Here is a 16,727-nt window from a genome sequence, read left to right on the forward strand (position 1 = left end):
AAGTTGATTTTATGTGATGATTTTTTAAAATTAAGCATGTTCTATGTAAACCATAAGATTTATCTTTTTTTTTTTTAAAGAAATGCAAACAGATTGCACAGAGTAAAGAAGATGATGATGTAATAGTGAATAAACCCCATGTTTCGGATGAAGAAGAAGAAGAACCTCCTTTTTATCATCACCCCTTTAAACTCAGTGAACCCAAGCCTATTTTTTTCAATCTGAATGTAAGTATTAGTACTTAGGGATTGATAAAATGACATAATACATGTAACTATTTAAATGCAACATAAACATGGGTTTAATGTATTAGGGTGTGTGTACTGGGGCTTGAACTCAGGGCCTGCGTGCTGTCCCTGATCTTCAACCCACAGCTCCACTTGTGGCTTTTATGGATTGGAGATGAGTCCCATGGACCTTATTGACTGGATTGATTTAGAGCGGCAGTCCTCAGCTCTCAGCCTCCTGAGTAGCTAGGATTACAGGCGCCTGGCTTAGATTAGTTTTTGATTTAAATACTATGAAAAGTAACAAACCATTTGCAATCTAAACATTGCCTTCAAGTAAGGCTGAAATTTTTTATAAACCACTTTTGGAAGAACTTTTTTTTTTCTTTTTTATCCTTCCTGGAGTTTGAATTCAGCTCAGGGCCTGGTCACTGTCCCTCTTTGTGTTCAAGGACAGTGCTCTTCCACTTGAGCTAGCATGCCACTTCTCACTTTTTTTCTTTCTTTCTTTTTTTTTTGAGTAGTTTATTGGAGTCTCATGGAGACTTTTCTACCCAGTCTGGCTGGTAACAGTGATTCTTAGATCTCAGCCTCTTGATTAGCTAGGATTATATGTGTGAGCCACCAGTGCCTGGCAAGAATATATATTTTATAAAAGTTTTAACTAAGGAATTTTTTTTTTTTTTTAAGATTGCTGCAGCAAAGCCAACTCCACCAAAAAGCCAGGTAACATTAACAAAAGAATTTCCTGTGTCCTCTGGATCTCAACATCGGAAAAAAGAAGCAGATAGTGTTTATGGAGAATGGGTTCCTGTGGAGAAAAATGGTGAAGAAAACAAAGATGATGATAATGTTTTCAGCAGCAATTTACCTTCTGAGGTAAGTGAGATTAATATTTTGTGTTTTTCCTTTTTATACCTAAATCTGCCATTTTATTGTTATTTTATATCTGATTTGGATTCTGTTTCACTCTTCTTAGGGCCGGGTTAAACGGCAGGGCCGGGTTAAACGACAGATGAAACAACCCGCAGCTTCTCATTTGACAGTAACTCGATGCAGTTCACTTTGTGGAACCAAGCCACAAAGTGAAAAGCATCGAATTGCAGAGAACAGTGTTATCACAACCCTACCCAACATTGGGCCCTCCTTGCATTTGTGGGAAGGTAGCCCAAGGTACAACTATTTAGCTTCCCGTTTTGCTTCAAGGCTCTATAGCTCTAGATTTTGGTGGTAGCAGCTTTATCGGGTTGGAGGCATTGAGCAGAGAGGGCAGATCGTCAGGTTCAACACAAGAAGTGGATTGGAAAAGGTCATTGTAGTCTGATGTGAATATCCTGGGTACATTGCCATTTAAGGATGGTTTCTTACTACTATTTTAGGTTCAGATAGCCTTTAATTTTACTCGTTTTTCCCTTCCCAGTGCTACACCTTGGTCCTTTTGCATTCTTGTGTTTAACCTAATGTTCAGCCTTGGTACTCCCTTCCCTTCTTCACCCCTTTGCCACTATTGGAAGTTGGAGAAGTGGAATTTACTCGTTGAAATATCCACAAGGCTATAGTTGTATCTTGTCAAAAGTGACGTAGTAACAATGCCAAGTGTTAAAACAGCCCATTAAAATGCCGCCTGATTAAATGTGCTGCTAAATATAGTGCACAAGAAAACAGCAAGACTGTATATATATGTAAATATATATATATCTGTATCTTTGTATGTATCTATGTATCTGTACCTTTGCTGTATCTTTTAATAAACAGTTTACTTTTATTTAACTTGTTGTGCAAAATCACGCTTGGGGGATGTGGGAGGGTGGAGACTTTCTAGGGGGGGAGGTGGGAGTTTTCAATATCATAGACTAGTTGTCATCACCACTTGTGCTTGGTTTCCAAAGCCTTGACATTTGTGCAAGTACTGACTAGATTGCTGATACCCTTTTTAGACTTGCAGTTACAGGATCTGTGGGTCTAAGACCTATACTCTTTCCTGAGGTTCTTGACATTGGCATATCATCATTCTGCCAGTAAACACTTCCTACAGAGAAAATCCTGTATATGAAACCAGAAAGTAACAACCCAAATCAGAAACTTTCCTAGCAGTGTTTTTCCCCCAAGCTATTTTCAGACATTTTCACTTTTTATTTTTTTCCTCTTGGGGCATTTTTGAAGAGGGATCAAACAGCCAACTTCGAGTTAAGAGTTAGTGGTAGTCTATATTCACATGGAGTTAAGCAAGTTAACTATGAAGAGAGAGTTTAGCTGACTTGGACAATATTTTAGTGAAAACAATTCAGTGTTCAGTTCCTAATCCCCAGATCAGGCTACTTGGATATCTCAAGAGGGAAAGGTTAACAGACATTTGCAGCTGATTTAATCTTATATTAGCTGAATAATAGACTATGTTGAGAGCTGTATAGGCTTAGAAATCCTAATATGTATGCTTTCTAAAAAAGTTTATTGCGGATTAAGCATGTATAAGTTAAAAAAAAGCATGGCAAGACTCCCATGAAGTAAACCATCTATAAATATTGCAAAATTCCAAGAGACTTTTCTGAGAAGTAACTATAACTGTTTTGTCTTCCTTCAGTTAAAGACAGTGAAAGTCCTTATTAATCTTTATTCTTTTTGATCAAGAAATTTGATGAGTACTCATGTATTTTTCATGCACTGACAGGATGATGGCTTAATCTTGGTTCTCATCACAGCGGTTATCAGCTTGCAAAGGTTGAGGGAATTCTAAAGAAATCATTAGTGGGGGGATGAACATTGAGAACAAAAGTTAGTATTTTATTAGGACAGAAGGAAAGTTCTGTTCAGATGCCTAAATGAAGCAGATGTCTCTTCTGACAAGATAGATAAAACTATTTAATACACAACTCTAAGCTACTTACATAGAAGATTACACTCATAGATTAACCTAGTTTTAAACAAGTAAGTTCCAAAATTTTAGGAAGAGAAAGGGGTAGGTAGAATTATGTTCTGCTCTCAACTCTACACTTATGTAACAGTAACGTTAACCATATAGAGGAAATGTTTGTAATGTAAAATATTCAGTTCTGGTTATTTAGCTAAGTGCACTGTGCTTATAAAAGTAATGTTTCTTGTGCTAATGTTTGTGGAATAATACTTTTGTTGATACTTCAGGGAGGTTGACCCTTTTGATAGAAGTAAAGGCTTTGTAAGATAAAGGGAAATGCTCTTTTAAGTGGCCAAATTTTTATCTGAGGATTAGTTTTTGTCTTTTTAATTAATATAAATAGAGCTTGTGCTTCTTTAATCTTGGCCATCAAATGTTTAGCTAAAGATCACACATACTATCTTTAGAAGGATGAAATTATCTTTGCTGACCCCAATTGTCATTCATAAGAATGCTCTTTGACATGAGTGTATAGTCCTGGATCATGGATGAATCAACGTAAGTCCATACGTGTGAAGAACCACTCATTAGACATTCTATCATAGTATCGTATTCCTACACATCTAGCAGCATGCTCAGTAAGAGATGAGTGCAGAACTTTTACATATATGTGTGAATCAGATTTATAAACAGTGAAACTTCAAAAAATATTATTGGAAAAGTGATACTTAAAAAATAGTCCTCATGGGTATTAATTATAGTAAGTAAAGTTAGTAAAGGTTTATTAGAAGATTGAAATGTAGTTCTTGAATACAAGTAAATATAGGGTATAAACTGGAGTAATAGCTATACTTCCTACACATCTCAAGTTTTTCTGGATTTACTATCAGTATTTTAGAGACCCAATTCTATGTTAAGATCATTTTTACAGTGTCGAGTTCTATATTCTTAAATCATGTCTGCATCTCAAAGAAACTAGAATTCTGAAGCTTTGAATTTGTAAAGTTTAGGAAAACTAACTTCTTGGAGGAATAAGATGAACATTTTAATTGTAAATTATAAGCCTGTAAGTTCTAGAATGATCTGTTTTCCTATTATTTCTTCTAGACTGAAGAGTTATGCTACAGAATTTTGTATGATTTAATAAAGAGACAGATAACTCACTTTAAAAGATGAATCAAATGATAGTTCTTGAAGTTGTTTTTAATATATTGAAGTGAATTAATGTTTTTTGCTAATACTTTATAAATATCTTATTGGCCAAATGGATTTCTTTAGCTGTTTTCTTATTGCTAATTATTTTTTATAGCCTCTTTTAGGTTTGAGATATCTGCAGTTACCTGTGTAGAAAATAATTGTCTTCTATATTTTTCTAAAATCTAATTTATTCTACCCTAAGTTTATGTTTAACTCCTTCACATTCACATTCTTTTGCTGCATTCTACAAAATTCTTGATATGTAAAGCAGTTAACAAAAGAGAGGACTAAAAATAGAAAGAAATTTTTAAAATGGAAAAGATGTAAAAAGTACATTCCATATATATGAAATACAGGTGATAAAATGTGTTCATTACACCTGCATCCTTTTAGAAGGATCCTTTGCTGAGATAGAGGTGAAAAATTGTGGGTAGTTTTTATTAATGTGAGAATTGTAATTTAGGTATACCTCATTTTATTTACCTTGTAGGTCAAGTTCTAGAAAAAGAAAATTATCATACCTAGAATATTACTATAAAATTTCATACATTTTTAGATTCCATACAATTTTCACACATTATGTAGCAGACTTATTTGTGGAAACAAAACATGTTGATAACAACTTGATAAAAATTCTACAAATTCATATCTTCTAAGAATGACTTTTATTTTGATACCTTTTACATAGTTTCTGTTTCTGAATGATAAAAAGGATGGTTAAGATTTTAAAACTCCCGTTTTCCAATGTAGCGATCACCAGCTGCTGAACAAAAAATCAGTTTGTTAAATCACACTACCCACATTCCAAGTGCTTAGCAGTTATTACTGCAGAAAATCCTGTTGGACTGTGCAGCTTTAACTGGTAGCCGTTTGTGTGTGTGTGTGTGTTTGTGTGTGATTTTTGCTTTTGTTTAATGTTTTAATACATGTAACATTAGATAAGATCATTGAATAATGCTTTGGGAATTTTTATGTATTACATAACCTGGATTATCGTAAATGTGGAAATACTTTAAGATCCTTACAGAGTTAAGATAATCTTGATTGATTCTGAGTGTATTTTTTCACATTAAAAATAAGAAATTAACAATTATTACATAACTACTTGAAGAAACTTTCAACTTTCATACAGGAAGAGAGTCGTAAGTTTACTTAAATTTCAACATCAAGTAGAATGAGATGTAAATTTATATAAAATATTCTAGGATTGAAGAAAGTTTCATCCTGGGGATAAAAAAAGTGGATTAAGTTACTTTTTAAATTAATGTCTGACCAAAAAAAGAAGACCTAAAGTGTCTCTAGAGGGATATAGTGACCATATTAGATTCTTTAGTATTCTACTTGGAACATATTGTTTGTTGTATTCTAGTAAAGTTATTTTGCTCAAAGCTAGTGCTCTGCCACTTTTACCCACTTTTACTTCTGGCTTTTTCTGTGATTAATTGGAGATATAGTCTCATGGACTTTTCTGCCTGGGCTGGCTTTGAACTGAAATCCTCAGATCTCAGCCTTCTGAGGAGTTAGGAGCCACCGGCTCTTGTGGTAGAGTTAGATTTTAAAGTCATCCTAGTTACTTTCATGGTGAAGCTGTGATTGGAAATCGGGGTAGACCTTTTCCCCAGTGTCTTGTCAGATTTCAGCCTTTTCTAGATTATGCCTAAGCTTCTTAACATTTAGATTGATTTGAGAACCAAAATAAGTCTGGGAAGGCTAATTTCTCATAGGTGGATCTTCAAAAATTACCTTGATAATCCCAACCTTACAAGACATCTATGGTAGATCTAGTGGTCCCAGATTTTGGCCTTAAATACTTGTACTTGCATTTAAAGTTCCAGGGATTATACAGACCAGGTTTGAGTCCAGGAATTAAAATAGAAGCAACTGGTTCGAATATAGTACATTTCTTTGTGTTTCAGTTTAACTTCTCTTAGTCTTGAAGGCCTTAGAAATATTCTCTGTGGATCATTTACCCAGAGATAAACAGTATTATAGATTACAGAATTCAGTTTGTTTTCATTTTAAGGTATATAAAAATTTATACTTTGTGGATTAAAAAAAACTTGATTTAGCCCAAGTAGTCCTTGCTAAATGGCTAAGAATATTAGTGCAAGGGTTCTTACACTTATAATAGAAAAGTTAGTCCTTATTATACACAGAGTAAAGTTATTTTCAGTATTGACAGCTTTTCCCACTATATAGATCTTATTAATACTTCATATACAATTCGTAGTATAATAGCTAGATTCTATTTTACTTAACAGATTCTTAGCTATTGTTACTGACTTGTCATATCTATGGAGCATAGCTCTTTGTATTTTTTTTTGCCGGTCATGGGGCCTGAACTCTGGGTCTGGGCGCTGTCCCTCAGCTCTTCAGGTCAAGGCTAGCGCTCTACCACTGGAGCAACTTCCGGCTTTTTCTGTTTATGTGGTGCTGAGGAATCAAACCCAGGGCCTCATGCTTGCAAGGCATGCACTCTACTGCTGAGCTACCTTCCCAGCCCTGCTCTTTGTATTTTCAAACAGCAGAACCTCTCTATGTCAGTTAAGCATTTTCACAAAAGTTTCTTGTATGAAGTAAGTAGGAAATGGCAATAACTTTAATATGTTAAAAAGAAAAATACAAATGATTAATTAGTTGATACATACCAACTTGTGCTAATTTTGTTTTTTTTTTTTTTTGTTGGCTGTGGGCTTGAACTCTGGGCCCGGGTGCTGTCCCTCAGCTCTTCAGCTCAAGGCGAGCGCTCTACCACTTGAGCTACAGCGCCACTTCCAACTTGTGCTAATTTTAAAAGGAAACCACTCCGTACTTAATTGGTTTTTCCCGTTGATAATCTGACAAGAATTTAACTATTGCTGTTTTTGAAAAAAGATGAAAATCGCCTCTATCCCAAGATTTGTTTTAACCATTGAATTTCTAGGGATCGAACCTAAGGTCTTCCTGGCATAAACTTGTTTGTGCAGTAATGAGGACTGAATCCAAGTTCTCATACATGCCCTGCCACCTGAATGCCCCCAACCCCAGCGTAAGGTTTTAAAAGACAAAATATGGGAAGTAGGGACTAGTATTTCTTTTTAAAATCACATTTAAAAACATGTTGAGCTGATGTTAGATTTCCATAAATACTTCTATATAATGGATGTAAGCTGAAAACAAAATTTGCTTATATACTGTAAATATTCTTTGAAGAAATTGGGTTGCTAAGACGCAAGCTTATCTATGCACAATTTCCAGAAGAAGAATGATGTACAGATAATTTGAAGTAGTGATAATTGGCACCATAATGGTTTTCTACTTGTGGTCAGGAACTTTAAAAAGTACTGCTAGCTAGTAAACAGGCTATGCTAATAAATAGGGTAAAGTGAAAATTGATGAGTTTAAAGTTCACAGCAACTCAAAATAATGTTCTTTATTCTGGAGACTTTTTAAGTTATTGTTAATTCCATTTTGATACTGTAAAGAATACACTGAAAGTGCATTTTTTTGTGTGAGTTTTTCTGCCTCCTGATCCTCGTAACTAACTTCCCTTCCTCATTTACACTTTCCAAGGTTACTTTTTTGAGACTTTGCAAATTAGTATGTAAGACTACTGTTTTTGACATGCAGCAACTAAAGACAAGCATTTTCAGAATTTAGGGTCCTGCTGTAGTTTGAGATAATTATCTATGTTTTCTTCCTTAGCCTGTGGATATCTCTACAGCAATGAGTGAGCGGGCACTTGCTCAGAAAAGACTCAGTGAGAATGCATTTGACCTTGAAGCCATGAGCATGTTAAATCGAGCTCAAGAGCGGGTATGTAGCAGTTTTAATAACTTTCTAAATGGGACTTCATGATAGTACTAGATGGTTGAGTTGTGATATTGACTCCGTGATTAATCCATTAGTCTTAATTTGCTGGCTTAAACAAGTGTCCTGAAGCCTGATCATTTAGTAAATGTTTATTGTGCCCCATGTGGCAGGAAGTATTTTAAGAGCACAAAACAAAAAGTTCCTTGCCCTTTGATGCATAAAAGGAACTAAGTGCCTGCCAATAAGACTTCAGAGATGTGTAGGTATTATTAGTTCTCATGTTTAATTAAACTGAGGAAATGAGTAGTGGCTAATGATATCCAAGGTCACACAACTAGTATGAGAATTAGGATCCACACCCAGACAATCCCAATGCAGGGTCTGTGCTCTAAACACCGGCTTCTCCATTTATTTTACCATTACATGGTAAATCTCTATAAAAAGTATAAGTACATCTTCTGGAATTAAAATTGGAGACGATACAAGGTGTTTATTAATTACATTTGGGATGAATAACAGCTGATTCTTTACTACAGTAGATAGTGGTGATAGCAGCCTACAACTTTTCTTTAATGCTGTTTTATTTATTTGGGCCATTTCCTATGTTAATCTTTAAGCAAGCATCACAAATGTATTCTGGATCCATAATAATAAGTAGGTAAAAAGGCAAGGTAGGCATCTTTTGGGATGTGAACTTGGGATATTTTGCAAAAAGATTATACTTATTCTTTGATGTGTGTTTTATTATTATAAAGGTGATAAACGGGTTATAGTTATATTACTCAATATACCTATGCTATTACACATAAGAGCTTTATTAGTAGGATTCACTGAGTTTTTTAAAATAGTGTTTTAGAAAGCATAGAAAACATTTAATTTTAAATGGAGGAGAAGGAAGGAAGGGGTGGCATTTACCAAGAAGCATTGTACTCATATTTCACTTACAGAATTGTAACCCCTTTGTTCAACTACTTGAAAATAGTAAAAAATAAAAATTAAAAAAATCAAGAAAACATGATTTTAAAGATGTTTAACTTCAGTGTAGTGTTTTCAGAGTTTAATCTGTAAGTCTGTTATTCAGGCCTTTTCAAGAACTATTTTTGTTTAGTAAATTATCACTTGTAGTAATGACGGTGACTTTTTTTTCAGATTGATGCCTGGGCTCAGCTGAATTCCATTCCTGGCCAGTTCACAGGAAGTACAGGAGTACAGGTTCTGACACAAGAACAGCTGGCAAATACTGGTGCCCAAGCATGGATTAAAAAGGTACATAGTATATGCATATAGGAAAGTATAAAAGTACAAAGTTAAAACTTTGGAATGCTATATTAAAGTATGCATGAAAGAGGCCAGTGACGCTAACCAAATTCCTGAGTGTATTTGTTATATGTATATGCTCCAGGATGGACACTGAAGATAGACCGGAATCGTGAAACAATGGCAAATATAGTAAATGAGCCACTCAGTGTATATTCTAAGGTTCTTTTTATTTATTTTTTGCTGATGTTTTTTTGGGGGGGTGGTTCTCTAACTGTTTTAAATGCTATCAGGTGCTGTTCAGAATCTTCTACAGTTCCTGTTGGACTAACCTAATCATTTCAGAGCAGTGGTTCTCAAATTTTTCTTCATCATGGGATACTTTATTACAGGTTTATTTTTGGTGGATCACTACCTCCCCCTCCCGTTCCCCAGCCCTCTACCACCCTAATCCCTAACGATCCATTCCTGTCCTGTCCCTTTCACAAGATCCCTTGCCTCCTATTCCTTACTCCTGTTGTGACTTCCAGCCCCAGGTCCCTATGTGTGATTAGCTGTTGGTTACTGCAAGTGGTTGGGAGGCCCTAGTAGTAGCGTTGCATGCGGTGAATTTGCCATGGGACTGAAGGGGTGGTGGTGGAGGATGGCTAGGGTGGCGGGGGTGTGTGTGCTGAGGGTGGTGGTAAAGGGGGAGGGGGATGGAGGTACCTATCTGTGGATCACCATTTAGGCCCTAGTGGCCTCTGGTGGATCCACAGGCTCAATTTGAGAACCACTGATTTCATGAAAAAACAGGATATATAAGACCTAAAATCAAGGGAGAGGACGGACACCTCGTACTACGAAGATGTAGGTACACCTGGTCTCAGATCCCTGCAGTGAGATGTGTCAACTCCACCTACGGCTACCTCATTGTTGGGGGAGTCTTAGGTGGTTAAGAAGGGCTGGCTTTCTGAAGAAATGCAGTTTGGTGAAGGGATGTGGTTTGGTTGGATGGGTGATGGGAAATTTGTTTCAGGAGTACTGGCAGCCTAGCAGTGCTGAAACTGGGAGGCTTCGTGGTGTAATGGATTGGGAAGGTTTCCTTACCCTGCTGTACTCCTGACTCCTTGTGTGATCATGGGCAAGTAATTCTTTGGAATTTCAAAGTCTCCCAAGTGTAAAGTGGAGACACATCCTTATTACTGCCTCAGAGAGAGGTAATCAGTGTTGTGAAAGGAACCTGTAGGAACAGCAATGGGTGCCATTCATGAATGAGCTACTTAAAAAAAACAAGGTATTGGCTGATGTGGACATTTTAATCTGATAACATTTCAGTTTTGATAGCATTATCCTTGTTGATTTTCTTAGCGATTTATATCCCCACTTTTTTTTTTTTAAAGAAAGTTAATATGTACTGGGGTTGGCACTGGAAAACAGAAAGGGTAACAGAATTTGGTTCAATTTTTACATATTTATATGAAAAGGATCCATGGTTTTCATATTATTTGGAAGAATAATACCTGTATGTCTCTTCTCTTTTTTGGGGGCTGGGGGTACCCTGGGTATCATGCCCAGGGCCCTTGTGCACTATGACCGAGCTATACTTCCATCTCTGTTTCTTTCATATTACTCTATCTTGAAGATTATAAAAGATTATAATGCTCAATATGGTTGCTTAACTAGGAACATTGTAATATAGTTTTGTACATTGGTAGATAGAAAGTTTTGAATATCCCTCCAGTTATACATATTTTGGGTCTTCATCTATATAATGCTATGCTGCTCCATAATGCTGCTTACATCTAAATGTTGCTTATATCTTACTGGTATAAGTAACTTTTACAAAATGAATCTTCTACTGGCTTAGTTGGTCCCTATAAATGCTCTTCCATTAAATTTTTTTCCATTACCAGTTTTGTATTAAATTTGAGTTTTATAGTAAAATGTTTAGTATAAACTTTTAGGTTTCATCTTTATATTCTAAATTTGTTTTGGGAAGCAATTCATTTTTACCGTAAGATATTTTCATCAGAACTTAAAGAAAAATTACAGAAATTACAGAAAAAATGCAATACTTTCAGGAAAACATCCATGTGCAGAATTGCTAAAAAACATGTATAATAACAATACAGCAGTATTTTATAAAATAGGCCATTTCAAAGTCATTAGGCAACTGAACATTTAACCTTCTGTTCACAGAATGTAAGTGTTTAGTAAACTTGTTCAAATGATCATTTAGCTTTTTTTTCCTCCTTTCGCGTATCCCAACACTACCTTTAAAAAACTAGGGAATTCAAACTGTGTTTAGATTAAGACTAAGAAAACACTAATATTTTTCCTCATGATTAAAGCATTTGAAATGGTTATCTTATTTTCTGGAATGGAATGATTTAACATGACTTTATAAATACTATTTATTATTGTGGTCTTAGTAGATAGATCAGCTTTTTTTCTGAATTGCATATACATTGGTTAAAGAAACAAATGAAAATATTAGAAAATGGAAATAGTTGGGGTTGTGGACTATTTGGGGGTTTATATTGTATTGTCTGCACAGTTGCCCTTTTTTTTAGGAGTGTTTCCTGCAAAAGAGGGGCAGATGAACCTGGAAGTAAGTAAAAGTCATTTTAGGTGTGTAGCATCAAGGCAGTTGATACCCAAGCATCAGCTAACTTTTCTCTTGATACATCTACACTGCATGGCCTGCACCCAATAAGGAACTGAACCAGGGGTATGTTTTTACCTCCACAGCTGCCTCCTTCCATCAGAGCACCTTGTTGAGCTTAATGTCTAGTTATGTGCCATTGGCATAATTTTCCCTCAGCATTTTAACTATAAAGCTGGGGAACAAAGATTGATTTATTAGTGTGTAAAACATGATTTACTTTTACATTTCTTAATAACTTACTGATGTAGGAAAGAGTTTCCCTGAGCTATCACAGTTTTGGCTCTATTAATGACTCTATTAATAAGTTTTCCAAAGTACACTAGGCTTCAATTTAGGAACAGTGTGGAATAAAACATGATTTGGAGATGTTTCAAATTTTTAAAGAAAATTAGACATACAGATAACAGTAGAATTCAGAACTTTTTTATATTTATATAGATGCTCATTAACAAGAGGCATCTAGCGTTTTTTAACATTGGAAATAATTGTTGACCATGTTAATATATACATATATATAGTTGTGCAGTTTAGGACATTAAGTGGTTTGCTGCTTTGATGGAAATTATGGTTCAGTGGGTTGGATACGAGAGAGATGATTGTTCACAGAATAACCTGTGAACTTTCACCCCTCTGTATGGAAACTTGTTTCAGGGCCAAATCCTTGTAGCTGTCTACTTGCCCCGGTCAGTGCCAGCCGTACTATTCACAACACTGCTGCTACCGAGGCCTAGGTATGTAAACGTTTAAGGAGTTTTTAAAAAGTCTTTTAACATCAAGTTAGGTTTTAAAAGAATTCAGATTCATTTTAGCATACTTACAGGGTATTTTATGTGATTATCTTCGATTTATTACTGTATAAGTTTAGAATTAACTTTTTCATAGGGATTGTCTAAAGTATTCTTGCTTTATGGTAGAATGGGGAAAAAAAAAAAACTTAGGATGACAAAAGTATGCTTCTTCAGTGTCCAAACTACTAAATAATTTCTGGGCTTTATTCATAAACTAGGTACACCTGGCATAATTATTATTGACTGTTTTAACATTGCCTTCTTTTTATTTTTACAAGCTAAGAAGAGGTACCAGTGATCCTAAATAGTGGACGAAAACAGGAGTGTTCTATTTTTTATTTTGGAGGAGGGGCATGAAGGGTTACTGTTTTCAAATTGCCATTTGATTTTCAAGCTATTAATGTTAACATGAAAACAATTAGAACATGGATATATATATATATATATGTATTGAGTACAGAAATATTTTAAGTTTAATTGTTGTAACAGATATAGAAGTAAAATAAGATTTATCTTTTTGAAAAGTTGCCAGTACATCTGTACTCAAGTTCTAACTGTCAAATGGGGACATTTTACCTTTTTTTCTTTGGATAGGATCAGTTCTTAAGAGCAGCCCCAGTAACTGGCGGAATGGGAGCAGTTTTGATGAGAAAAATGGGCTGGAGAGAAGGAGAAGGATTAGGAAAAAACAAAGAAGGAAATAAGGAACCTATTCTTGTTGATTTTAAGACAGACCGAAAAGGTAACAAGATATTTTTGAAATGTTCATTTACTGCAAGACTTAGTACCTACCATGTGTGTGTGTGTCTGTCCTATTTACCCTGAACCTGAGGTATTTCTTGTATAATTCACCGTTATTTGTCAAATATTCTTTTACCTATTTCCACCCCCAGAAGTTTTCTTTCTTAATTAATTTTTTTCTATCAACAGATAGATTTGGAACTTGGGGAGGCTTATGCAGTCTGCTAGTAATTCACTTATACTGAGATAATAGCCATTGGTATCTTTTAGTTAGGTCTTCCTTCTGGTAAAGTAAGATCACAGTGGCTGTTAGCTCAGTATTTGAATAGTCTGTCAGACTTGGCTTTTAAAAATGAATGTACTTTTCCTTTGTAGTCAGACGTAAGTTGGAATTGTTTTTTATAAATTTGTATGGACTAGCCAAAATATACTAAGTATGTATTGTAGAATTTGAGGGTGCATTCTTAATGTAAAAGGTAATTTCCCAGGGAAGGTTAATATACTAGCATGTAATTAGCAAAGGAGGGCTCCCGAAAATATATGGAAATTGAGAAACCACTGTTTGAGTTTGTAATATCATCAATCCCTTACCTAATAAATTTAGGGAGTGGTTGTACAGATAGGTTACAGTTTATACCTTTAGAACACTTCATATTTGTTAAACAAAAAAGGAGGATTAACTATGATAAAGGCTGTACCACCACTTGAATACACTGCCTTATTTTAAAAGCCTTTTTTCTTTAGTACTTGGGTTTGAACTTGGCCTTATGTTTTCTAGACAGGCACACTACTATTTTAGCAATAAGTGTTCTAGTCTTGCTGGGCTCCCTTCAGGTGGCACTACATGTTCATCTGAGGAGCAAGGTTGTAGCCAGTCTGGGTAGAAAAGTCTATGAAACACTTAACCACCAAATAGAATTGGAAGGAGGTCTCAAGTGGTGGAGTGCCAGCCCTGAGAGAAAAAGTTAAGCAAGAGCTTCAGGCTCTGAGTTCAAGCACCAGTTCCAGCACAAAAATGAATGAATAAAACCCAAATCCCAGCCCTTTGGGGAACATATTAAAAGAATTGTTAAAACAAAGATAAGCTGGGCATGTTAGTAAGTACTCGCTGAAGAAGCTAATAATTGAGTTTGAGGCCAGCTTGGGTGAAACAAGTAAACCATATTAAAAAAATTAGTACATATATAGGGCTGGGAAGGTGGCTCAATGGTAGAGTGCTTGCCTTGCATGAATGAGGCCCTGGTTTTGATTCCTCAGTACCACATAAGCAGAAAAAGTGGGAAGTGGTATTATGGTTCAAGTAGTGTAGGGCTGAAGAACTGAGGGACAGTGCCCAGGCCCAGAGTTCAGGCCCCACACAAAATTTTGTACATTTAAATAAAAGAACTAAAGATTTATGTAGAGACTAATTGTGAGATGGATCTGTTTTTTTTGGGTGTGTTTGTGTGCCAATCCTGGGGTTGAACTCAGGGTGCTGTCCTGAACTTTTTTGCTTAAGGCTAGTGCTCTACTGCATGAGCCACAGTTCTACTTCTAGGCTTTTGGTGGTTAATTGGAGATAAATCTCAAGGTGGTTTGAACTGCTTGGTCTTCAAATTGTGATCCTCAGATCTGTTTTCTGAGTAGCTAGGATCACTGTATGAGCCACTCATCCCTGACTGAAGCCATTAAATTTTATTTGACTGAAATTGTTGTAATTCATTCAGCTAACATTGGCTTTTACTATTTTTAAAAGGTCTTGTTGCAGTAGGAGAAAGAGCACAAAAGAGGTCTGGGAACTTCTCTGCTGCAATGAAAGACCTTTCAGGTGAGAACACTTTAAAATTTCATCTTGCTCACTCATACCTTGAATTTCTAATTGGTTACAAAGTTGGTGGGAATTACTAACTGCTTATATTTTCTCTGCAGGTAAACATCCTGTGTCTGCCTTGATGGAAATCTGTAATAAGAGAAGGTGGCAGCCACCTGAATTTCTCTTGGTCCATGATAGTGGCCCTGATCATCGCAAACATTTTCTCTTTAGGGTAAATATGAATTTTATGCACTTATTGTTACTTATTGTTAGAGGGTAAGGGATCATGATACAATCACATAGCAGATTAATACTCTGTTTTGTGTTGGGTGTGGGGGCAAAGTGGTGGGGATTTTAAATACTGAAGGGTACTTTAATATATGAATATCCTATTCATAGAAGATGGGGGGGAGGAATCTGGTGGGAAATCTGTTCACCTACTGGTGTGCAGGGGGAAACCTAATACCTTATCAGCCAATTTGGAGAACTACTGTTAGTTTGCAGTTCCATTTTGTGAAACATTTACCTTTTCTGGGCTGAGATTAATTTACATAGTATGGGTTTTTTATATTTTTTTAGCATTTAGTGAAAAGTACAAAGCTAATAGATATTAAAGTTTGATGCTGTTCTTATTGTATGTTTTTCTTGAATAGGTATTGAGAAATGGAAGCCCTTACCAGCCCAATTGTATGTTTTTCTTGAATAGGTATTGATAAATGGAAGCGCTTACCAGCCCAGCTTTGCCAGCCCTAATAAGAAGCATGCTAAAGCCACAGCAGCTACTGTGGTTCTTCAAGCAATGGGCCTTGTACCAAAGGACCTCATGGCTAATGCCACTTGCTTCAGGAGTGCCTCACGTAGATAGATTGAGGTTTTATATTAATCATTTCAGATAATTTTACTCTGCATCACAATGTATTTCCTCTTTAACGTTGTAAATATTTGGCAATTTAAGACATTGTGTAAAAAGCAATCTGTACAAACATCTCCAGGCTTTGATTTTTGTACCATGGAAATTGTATTTAACCATACAGGGTTTTGGTATGTTTATATTGTTTACCTTAGTGTGATGTATTTGTTTAAGTGGCTAACATCCAAACAATTGTTTGAAGGCATCAGTAATCTTCAGTGTGGAATGTTAAATAATAACGCTTTTATACTGTATTTTGTACTATGATGTAACTCCCTTTCCTTATGGCTAGGCTGCTGTAACACTTGCCTGTAATCAGTGAAGGGCTGTGCACCTTGTACTATTTCACAATGGGTTCTGCTGGACAGATACTGGGCCAGTGTTAATTGAGGTAAACAAGAGACCTGTTCCATAGGGCTAATGCCACCATCTCCCCTTACAATTTTGTAGAGGTTTCAAAAAGAAAGTGGTATATTGTATAATGATCAGCACTAAGTCCTGCGTTCCCATTAAAGCCACTTG

At 35.7% G+C, this 16,727-nt stretch overlaps 1 protein-coding gene across 4 annotated transcripts in view; it reads left to right on the forward strand.

The window, feature by feature from the left end:
• Positions 1–16,647, forward strand: part of Son (SON DNA and RNA binding protein) — a 32,920-nt gene extending 16,273 nt beyond the window's left edge. Inside the window, exons 5-12 of one of the 4 annotated variants that reach the window (XM_042687235.1) lie at positions 81–227; positions 918–1,106; positions 7,960–8,070; positions 9,217–9,333; positions 13,357–13,504; positions 15,239–15,310; positions 15,412–15,527; positions 15,949–16,647. In XM_042687235.1, the coding sequence (XP_042543169.1) occupies positions 81–227; positions 918–1,106; positions 7,960–8,070; positions 9,217–9,333; positions 13,357–13,504; positions 15,239–15,310; positions 15,412–15,527; positions 15,949–16,008 (960 nt within the window). In that variant the 3' untranslated portion in view covers positions 16,009–16,647. Of the gene's footprint in view, positions 1–80; positions 228–917; positions 1,107–1,206; positions 1,998–7,959; positions 8,071–9,216; positions 9,334–12,625; positions 12,706–13,356; positions 13,505–15,238; positions 15,311–15,411; positions 15,528–15,948 lie in introns of those variants that run through there. The other 3 variants (XM_042687234.1, XM_042687236.1, XM_042687237.1) reach the window with 3 other exon arrangements.
• Positions 16,648–16,727: the final 80 nt, after the last annotated feature.

Source organism: Dipodomys spectabilis, unplaced genomic scaffold (assembly GCF_019054845.1).
Source record: "Dipodomys spectabilis isolate Male_0828 unplaced genomic scaffold, ASM1905484v1 ptg000107l, whole genome shotgun sequence".
Taxonomy (NCBI): Eukaryota; Metazoa; Chordata; class Mammalia; order Rodentia; family Heteromyidae; genus Dipodomys; species Dipodomys spectabilis.